Raw genomic sequence first — 10477 nt, 5'->3', positions numbered from 1 at the left:
ATGTAATGTTTGTGGACCAGTTTAAGGTGTCCGTTATATGCACCCCCAGGAACTTGATCTTTTTCACCTGCTCCACTGCTGAGTTGTTGATGCAAAGTGGAGTGTGACTGGGCTGAATTTTCCTTCTGAAATCGACGACAATCTCCTTGGTTTTGTTCACATTTAGGAGAAGGTTGTTCCTGCTGCACCAGCTCACGAGCTGTTCCACCTCCTCTCTATATGCCTGGTCGTCGTTATTGCGGATGAGGCCCACTACTGTTGTGTCATCCGCGTATTTGATGATATGGTTAGTAGTGGACCTGGCGACACAGTCATTTCCTCCCACACTCCAAAAAACGTACTGTTTTGTAGGTTCATTGGCTTTAATAAAATTGTAAATTGTCTCTAGTGTGTAAGATAATGCTAGTGTAGGAGGTGATCGCTGGTTGGAGTGGACTCAATGGGCCAAAGGGTCTGTTTCTACGTTGTATCTTTAAACTAAACAACGAAAAACCAAACTCCAAAGTATTTACTGTACATATGTTAACCAAAATAATCAGACATCATAGAGTCATAGAGCTATGCAGCATGGAAACAGCCTCTTTGGCCCACCTTGTCCATGCTGGGCTTGTCCTATTTGCTTACATTTGGCCCATAGCCCTCTAAATGCTCCATATCCATATATATTTGTCCAAATGACTTTTAAGAAAATGAGACACGAGAAGTGTGACATTATAGACAGCAATTACACAAGCACTATGCGTTTATGTGTCCTTGCAATGAGAGGTTATTGAAATTAGTGATGCATTTATGTGTGTACTGTATCTTAATAAATGATGTCACTAACACTGCTGTCTTCCTATTCAATGCAGAAGCACGATGAGTGAGGAACTGGATCAGAATGTTACAGCTCAGGAATACTATTCATTCTTTTTTAATGGATCAACTTCCTATTTTTATCTTCAAAACAACGTGACATATCTTCCGTTTTATCAGCACACCGCTTCCGTGGCCACAGTCTTCATCATCTCGTACCTGCTCATCTTCCTGCTCTGTATGCTGGGTAACAGTTTGGTTTGTTTCATTGTGATGAAGAACCGACACATGCGGACAGTAACCAACCTCTTCATCCTTAACCTTGCCATTAGCGACCTCCTTGTTGGGATATTCTGTATGCCTACCACCCTTGTAGACAATATTCTTACAGGTAAGCGCAGACAGTGCTATTTTTCAATACATTCGTTTTGTGCATCATATACGTTATGGATGAGATCAAAAGCTCCAGCGTGATTCAGGCAATACTTATCTGTTTCATTTCTGGAATTAAACTCCACAATTTCTGTTTTAGTTATTATCAAGCAAGAAAAAAATCAAGATCTGGGAAAGAGGTTGGTTAAGTTGTTTGTTCCTTTGACATCTTCATGTTGGGAAAGATTTTATCTTTGAGTGATAGTGTAAAATGAATAACAGTCCTTTTCGTATTAACAACTGATAATTATTTCTATTGGTCAGATGCAAAACCAGCAATCGACTATCACCAGTTCCATTGTATCATCAAAAGGCAGAATTATCTAAATTGGGTTCCAATAGGAGCACATATTATTTCTATTAAGAGGAAATTACTAAACTCCACTCCAAAATTCTGTGTATAAGCAATCAAAAATACAGCAGCAAATAGAAACATTTTGACTGCCCACATATCAATTACAGCAATTGGAAAGGGCCTACTTTACTGTCTCATTCTGGGATGGATTCAAACTCAAATCAAAGATGTGTTGAAAATGTGCTCCCTTAATGGCAATCCAAAAGCAAAATACTAAAATGGTGCAACTCAAAAAACTGAAAATGCCAGAAAAATGTAGGTCAGGCAGTTTCTGTGGAGAGGGAAAGAGTTAATGTTTCAGGTCAACGCACGTCCTCAGAACTTGCTTATCTTTCTGATAAAAAGTGATGCATGAAATCCAACTATCTCTGAAAGATGCTGCCTATTTCGCTGAGTGTTTCTGTCATTTTATTTTTTATCTCACTCTGTGTCATTTCAAAATCATATACATCTCCAGAAGAATCAGTAGTAAACTCGTAACTTGACAGCAGGTTGTGTTTGAAATATTGTCCAAATAAACTGCTAAGAACAAAATGTTTTATGACAGTATCTAATAATTATTTTGTTAATTATAATACAATTAATAAATCTTATACAAGTATGCTTCCTGTTAAATAATCATGCAATAACAAATCAGAGTCGAAAACTAGGTCCCATAAAAAGTAATGTTGTGGGCATATTTGAGAGATCGTCCTTGTTCTTCTTTGAGATGTATTGTAGGATCTTAAAGTTTATATCGGGGGTGAGGTGTAGGGGTGGGGAATAAAAATCGGTAACAGGCAACTGGCACTGGAACACATTGCTTGTAATAGATATAAACGACCAGGATGGGCGTGTATGATTAGTAACTTTGCAGACAACAGAAAAATCAGTGAAGAAGGTTATCCAAGGATACAGCATGACATGGATCAGCAGGACATATAATTTGGTGCAGACTTAATTCTGATATATGTCAACCCTTAAGAACACTTCTGGCTTCTCTGTTGCTTACATTTTCCCTCCAACATTGTCATGCATCATTTTGGCATTGAATTAATTATTTCAAAGTTGATTAATCCAGATGTAACCTCCACTTGACAATCTTTAACCTGCACTCAGTGTTCATCAGAGTTAGTCATCAGAATTCTTGATGGTGAGATCCAGTTCGGCTAATTTGATTGAGTTCAGTGAGACCTTTGACCATGCCCCACATGTCCAATTGGGGAGAGACCTTTAGATTCAAAGTAAACTGGCAAATTAGAAACAAAGCAGGCTTTCCATATAACCATATAACCATATAACAATTACAGCACGGAAAAAGGCCATCTCGACCCTTCTAGTCCGTGCCGAACATGTATTCTTCCCTAGTCCCATATACCTGCGCTCAGACCATAACCCTCCATTCTTTTCCCGTCCATATAACTATCCAATTTATTTTTAAATGATAAAAACGAACCTGCCTCCACCACCTTCACTGGAAGCTCATTCCACACAGCCACCACTCTCTGAGTAAAGAAGTTCCCCCTCATGTTACCCCTAAACTTCAGTCCCTTAATTCTCAAGTTATGTCCCCTTGTTTAAATCTTCCCTACTCTCAGTGGGAAAAGCTTATCCACGTCAACTCTGTCTATCCCTCTCATCATTTTAAAGACCTCTATCAAGTCCCCCCTTAACCTTCTGTGCTCCAAAGAATAAAGCCCTAACTTGTTCAACCTTTCTCTGTAACTTAGTTGCTGAAACCCAGGCAACATTCTAGTAAATCTCCTCTGTACTCTCTCTATTTTGTTGACATCCTTCCTATAATTAGGCGACCAAAATTGTACACCATACTCCAGAATTGGCCTCACCAATGCATTGTACAATTTTAACATTACATCCCAACTTCTATACTCAATGCTCTGATTTATAAAGGCCAGCACACCAAAAGCTTTCTTTACCACCCTATCTACATGAGATTCCACTTTCAGGGAACTGTGCACAGTTATTCCCAGATCCCTCTGTTCACCTGCATTCTTCAATTCCCTACCATTTACCATGTACGTCCTATTTTGATTTGTCCTGCCAAGATGTAGCACCTCACACTTATCAGCATTAAACTCCATCTGCCATCTTTCAGCCCACTCTTCCAACTGGCATAAATCTCTCTGTAGACTTTGAAAATCTATTTCATTATCCACAATCCCACCTATCTTAGTATCATCTGCATACTTACTAATCCAATTTACCACACCATCATCCAGATCATTGATGTACATGACAAACAACAGTGGACCCAACACAGATCCCTGTGGCACCCCACTAGTCACTGGCCTCCAACCTGACAAACAACCATCCACCATTACTCTCTGGCATCTCCCATTCAGCCACTGTTGAATCCATCTTGCTACTCCACCATTAATACCCAACCATTGAACCTTCTTAACCAACCTTCCATGAGGAACCTTGTCAAAGGCCTTACTGAAGTCCATATATACAACATCCACTGCTTTACCCTCATCAATTTCCCGAGTAACCTCTTCAAAAAATTCAAGAACATTAGTCAAACATGACCTTCCAGGCACAAATCCATGTTGACAGTTCCTAATCAGACCCTGTTTATCCAGATGCTTATATATATTATCTCTAAGTATACTTTCCATTAATTTGCCCACCACTGACGTCAAACTAACAGGTCTATAATTGCTAGGTTTACTCTTAGACCCCTTTTTAAACAATGGAACAACATGCGCAGTACGCCAATCCTCCGGCACTATTCCCGTTTCTAATGACATTTGAAATATTTCTGTCATAGCCCCTGCTATTTCTACACTAACTTCCCACAATGTCCTAGGGAATATCCTGTCCGGACCTGGAGACTTATCCACTTTTATATTTCTCAAAAGTGTCAGTACTTCCTCTTCTTTGAATCTCATAGTTTCCATAGCTACTCTACTTGTTTCCCTTACCTCACATAATTCAATATCCTTCTCCTTGGTGAATACCGAAGAAAAGAAATTGTTCAATATCTCCCCCATCTCTTTTGGCTCTGCAGATAGCTGTCCACTCTGACTCTCTAATGGACCAATTTTATCCCTCGTTATCCTTTTGCTATTAATATAGCTGTAGAAACCCTTTGGATTTACTTTCACCTTACTTGCCAAAGCAACCTCATATCTTCTTTTAGCTTTTCTAATTTCTTTCTTAAGATTCTTTTTACATTCTTTATACTCCTCAAGCACCTCATTTACTCCATGCTGCCTATAATTATTGTAGATCTCCCTCTTTTACTGAACCAAGTGTCCAATTTCCCTTGAAAACCATGGCTCTCTCCAAATTTTACTATTTCCTTTCAACCGAACAGGGACATAAATATTCTGTACTCTTAAAATTTCACCTTTAAATGTACTCCATTTCTCTTCCACATCTTAACCATAAAACAAAATGTCCCAATTTACTCCTTTTAAATCCTTTCGCATCTCCTCAAAGTTAGCCTTTCTCCAATCAAAAATCTCAACCCTAGGTCCAGTTCTGACCCTCTCCATAATTATATTGAAACTAATGGTATTGTGATCACTGGTCCAGAACTGTTCCCCAACGCATACCTCTGCCACCTGACCCGTCTCATTTCCTAACAGGAGGTCCAGCACCGCCCCTTCTCTAGTAGGTACTTCTATGTATTGCTGCAAAAAACTATCCTGCACACATTTTACAAACTCCAACCCATCCAGCCCATTTACAGAATGTGTTTCCCAGACTATGTGTGGAAAATTGAAATCTCCCACAATCACTACCTTGTGCTTACTACTAATATCTGCAATCTCCTTACATATTTGCTCTTCCAATTCTCGCTCCCCATTTGGCGGTCTATAATACACCCCTATAAGTGTTGCTACCCCTTTCCCATTTCTCAGTTCCACCCAAATAGCCTCCCTAGACGAGCCCTCTAATCTATCCTATCTAATCTATAAGCACTGTTGTAATATCTTCCCTGATAAGCAATGCAACACCTCCACCTCTTGCCCCTCCAATTCTATCACACCTGAAGCAACGAAATCCTGGAATATTTAGTTTCCAATCACAGCCCTCCTGCAACCATGTTTCATTGATCGCCACAACATCATACTTCCAGGTGTCAATCCAGGCTCTAAGTTCATCCACCTTTCTTACAATGCTCCTAGCATTAAAATATACACCTTTAAGAAACCCACCCTCTCTTATTCTCTGTTTATTGTCTGTTTCTTCTCTCTCCCCTACATTTTGGGTCAGAGTGCTACCATTCTCTGCCTCCTGCCTCACAGACTGACTGCTAGCTTTTCCAATTTGAGTCCCTCCCCCGAACCATACTAGTTTAAAGTCTCCCCAGTAGCCTTTGCAAATCTCCCCGCCAGGATATTGGTCCCCCTCGAGTTCAAGTGCAACCCGTCCTTTCTGTACAGGTCGCACCTTCCCCAAAAGAGGTCCCAATGATCAAAAAACTTGAATCCATACCCACTGCACCAGTCCCTCATCCACTCATTTATCCTCCACCTCGCTCCATTCCTACTCTCACTGTCGCGTGGCACAGGCAGTAATCCTGAGATTGTTACCTTTGCAGTCCTTCTCCTTAACTCTCTACCTCCCTAAATTCTTCTTTCAGGACCTCTTCTCTTTTTTTACCTATGTCGTTGGTACCTATATGTACCACAACCTCAGGCTCCTCTCCCATTTCAGGATTTCTTGGACCCGTTCAGACACATCCCTGACCCTGGCACCAGGGAGGCAAACTACCATCCGGGTCTCCTGTCTGCGTCCACCGAATCGCCTATCCGACCCCCTGACTATAGAGTCCCCTATTACAATTGCCCTCCTCTTCTTTTCCTTACCCTTCTGAGCAACAGGACCGGTCTTTATGCCAGAGGCCTGGCCGCTGTCGCTGCCCCCAGGTAGGCTGTCTCCCCCACCCTTACTCAAACATGAGTACTTATTTTCAAGGTGTACAGCCACCGGGGTACTCACCAGTCCCTGCCTCTGCCCATTGCCCTTCCTAACTGTGACCCAGTTTTCTGTCTCCCGTGGTCTTGGAGTGACCACCTCCCTGTAACTCCTTTCTATGACCTCCTCGCTCTCCCTGAGCAGACAGAGGTCATCGAGTTGCTGTTCCAGGTTCCTAACACGGTCCCTTAGGAGCCCCATCTCGACGCACCTGGCGCAGATGTGGACGTCTGGAGGGCACTCAGACTCCATGATCTCCCACATCTGACATCCAGAACAGTAAACTGCCCTGGCCCTCATTCTCCCCCTTATCCGAATACAATAAAGCCTTACCCGGGATACAAGCCAATCAGCTTTCCAATGGGAGTACGATGTTCATAAGTCATAGGAGCATAATTAGGCCATTCAACCCATTTAATCTACTCCACCTTTCAATCATGGCTGATCTATCTTTCCTTCTCAACCCCATTCTCCTGACTTCTCCCCGTAACCTTTGACACTCTTACGAATCAAGAACCTGTCACTCTCCGCCTTAAAAATACATAATGACTTGGCTTCCTCAGTAGCCGGAACGTTAATAACGCATAAGGGGGAAATATAGATAGTTACACAAAATCACCGCATCTAATTGTTGGCCTGCTGACCTGCCCGACACGTGTGCGGTGCGAATACGAATCTCCTCCTTTCATTGGTGAAGTGACTGGGGAGGGAACCGGGGATGTGCCCGGGGACCCGCCGGATGGAGGTGGTGAAATAGGCGAGCTTGGTGATGAACGCCGTGGGGAGGCCGCGGGGGACACAATCTCTTATAGGGGAGCAGCCGGCCCGGTAGCGGGAGGGTATACAAAACGCAAAACCTTGGGATGCAGAGTCGCAGGACGCAGTCCATGACCAGTCGTTTTATGAGGGTTTAACCTCATGAAAGATCTTCTGATACCAGCCTCAGTGACTGAGATTACAGTGTCGATGGGGGCAACAGGGGCCTGAGAAGGTACGTGAACATTCTTTTGATGTGAGCATAGAAATCACTGTGCTTGTCCAGAAGTGATGCCTTGTTGTCGCTTGTGCTACTACTTGGTTTCACCTTGTTGGAAGTGATGGTGTGCAAGCTCTGCCACAGCAACTGAACATCCATCACATCCTGCAGTTTATATTGGAAGTGTCTCTTTGCTTTTTTGATGTCTTCATCAAGGTCAGACCTGTATTTCCTGTATGCCCCTGCATCATCTGTGTACTGCCTGAGATCTGGTACACAGTTGAATGTGAACCTCCTGGTTCATCCAAGGTTTCTGGTTAGGGGACGTTTGGATTGTCTTGATCGAAACACACTCCTCCACACATTTCCTTATGAAGTTGGCATATTCATTCAGTCCGTTACCATTTGCTAGAACATCACTCAGTATACTGAAGCCAAGCAGTCGCAGAGTCATTCCTTCCTTCCCTGACCAGCTCTGTGCAATCCTCAATGTTGGAACTGTGCTCTTCAGTCACTACATATTTGCAATGGGATGGAACACAGCTCGGTGGTCTGATTTTCCAAGGTGAGGGCAAGGGATGGAGCAATAGGTATCTCTGATAGTGGTGTAGCAGTAGTCACAATTATTTGATCCTCTGGCGCTGCAGGAAATGTAGTGGTATTAGCCTTGTTGAAAGTTGAAAATGGGAAAGGCATTGCAGAAGCTGCCTGGTGTTTGTTGGCAATGGCGTGCAACTCCTCCAGTGGGTGCCAAACATTTGCCTTGGGTAGGATGTACGCAGCAGTCATGATGATGGAGATTAATTCCCTTGGGAGGTAGAAGGGACAGCACTTCATGGCTAGAGGTTCCTGATGCAGATAGCAGGAGTTGGACAAGAGTGCTAGCTCAGAGCACCATGATGAGTTAACATGAAGCAGACGCCGCCACCTCTACCTTTTTCGGTCGATGGATGGAGAAACCTTCAGGCTGAAGGGCCGAGACTGGAAAGCTGGGGTGGTAAATGAGTATTTGGACATGGGGAAGCCCACTGTCTGTTTCTGTGTTGTGTGATTCTATACTGTTACTTCTTTATCAGAAAATTATGGGCTCAAAATTCCCTTTAGACGATTTGAGAAGATATTATTCAGTCACAAGACATTTTCATATATATATATATACGTAATATGATGCATGCCACTTGTTGACATCCAAGATGAACTACTTCAACTTACAATGTTACATGAAATTTCAGGGCATGGTAATCTGAATACAAAGTAGCTGACACAAAGTCAACGAGGAGTTGGAAATTATAAACACATAGTTACATAGGGGAAAAATGCATATATTATTTCATTAAAAAATTCTGAGGAACTTGTGAAGGGTGAACTGTGCTTATCAAATTTATTCCTCAACCAACATCAGTAAAACCAAATTATTTAGCAATTGTCCTTGTTATGGCTGTGACTCCAACCCTGGTGTTGAGGCTCAACAGGGAAGAGTGTCGTCAACAGAGCCATAGTGGTAGGCGACTCGATAATCAGAGGTGCGGACAGGGGATTCCCCTCCGCTCTATGATCTTTGGGAGATTCTGCGGAAACAGGTGAGACTACAGAAAGGTGTGCTGCCTCCCTGGTGCCAGGGTCCAGGACGTCTCAGACCGACTCTAGAACATACTTAAGAGGGAAGGTGAACAGCCGGAAGTAGTTGTGCATGTGTAAGAAGACATGGGTAAGAAGAGGAAGGAGGTTCTGCAACGTGAGAATAGAAAACGAGGTAGGAGGCTGAAAAGCAGGACTTCTAGGATGGTTATCTCTGGGTGGCTTCCAGTATCTCATGCAAGTGAGGGTCGGAACAGGGAGAAACATAGAAACATAGAAAATAGGTGCAGGAGTAGGCCATTCGGCCCTTCGAGCCTGCACCGCCATTCAATATGATCATGGCTGATCATCCAACTCAGTATCCTGTACCTGCCTTCTCTCCATAACCCCTGATCCCTTTAGCCACAAGGGCCACATCTAACTCCCTCTTAAATATAGCTAATGAACTGGCCTCAACTACCTCTGTGGCAGAGAATTCCAGAGATTCACCACTCTCTGTGTGAAAAATGTTTTCCTCATCTCGGTCCTAAAAGATTTCCCCCTTATCCTTAAACTGTGACCCCTTGTTCTGGACTTCCCCAACATCGGGAACAATCTTCCTGCATCCATCCTGTCCAACCCACTAAGAATTTTGTAAGTTTCTATAAGATCCCCCCTCAATCTTCTAAATTCTAGCGAGTACAAGCCGAGTCTATCCAGTCTTTCTTCATATGAAAGTCCTGACATCCCAGGAAATCAGTCTGGTGAACCTTCTCTGTACTCCCTCTAGGGCAAGAATGTCTTTCCTCAGATTAGGAGACCAAAACTGTACGCAATACTCCAGGTGTGGTCTCACCAAGACCCTGTACAACTGCAGTAGAACCTCTCTGCTCCTATACTCAAATCCTTTTGCTATGAATGCTAACATACCATTCGCTTTCTTCACTGCCTGCTGCACCTGCATGCCTACTTTTAATGACTGGTGTACCATGACACCCAGGTCTCGTTGCATCTCCCCTTTTCCTAATCGGCCACCATTCAGATAATAGTCTACTTTCCTGTTTTTGCCACCAAAGTGGATAACCTCACATTTTTCCACATTATACTGCATCTGCCATGCATGTGCCCACTCACCCAGCCTATCCAAGTCACCTTGCAGCCTCCTAGCATCCTCCTCATAGCTAACACTGCCCCCCAGCTTCGTGTCATCCGCAAACTTGGAGATGTTGCATTCAATTCCCTCGTCCAAATCATTAATATATATTGTAAATAGCTGGGGTCCCAGCACTGAGCCTTGCAGTACCCCACTCGTCACTGCCTGCCATTGTGAAAAGGACCCGTTTACTCCTACTCTTTGCTTCCTGTCTGCCAGCCAGTTCTCTATCCACATCAATACTGAACCCCCAATACCGTGTGCTTTAAGTTTGTATACT

The 10477-nt window shown here is 43.2% G+C and overlaps 1 protein-coding gene across 1 annotated transcript in view; it reads left to right on the top strand.

Moving 5' to 3' along the window:
* The first annotated feature begins 858 nt into the window (after nt 1-858).
* npffr2 (neuropeptide FF receptor 2) overlaps nt 859-10477 on the top strand; it is a 29468-nt gene continuing 19849 nt past the window's right edge. Inside the window, exon 1 of the mRNA XM_033017938.1 lies at nt 859-1186. Coding sequence (XP_032873829.1) covers nt 859-1186 — 328 coding nt within the window. The remainder of the gene's footprint in view (nt 1187-10477) is intronic.

Source organism: Amblyraja radiata, chromosome 3 (assembly GCF_010909765.2).
Source record: "Amblyraja radiata isolate CabotCenter1 chromosome 3, sAmbRad1.1.pri, whole genome shotgun sequence".
Lineage (NCBI taxonomy): Eukaryota > Metazoa > Chordata > Chondrichthyes > Rajiformes > Rajidae > Amblyraja > Amblyraja radiata.
This window is presented reverse-complemented; position numbering and strand designations above follow the sequence as displayed.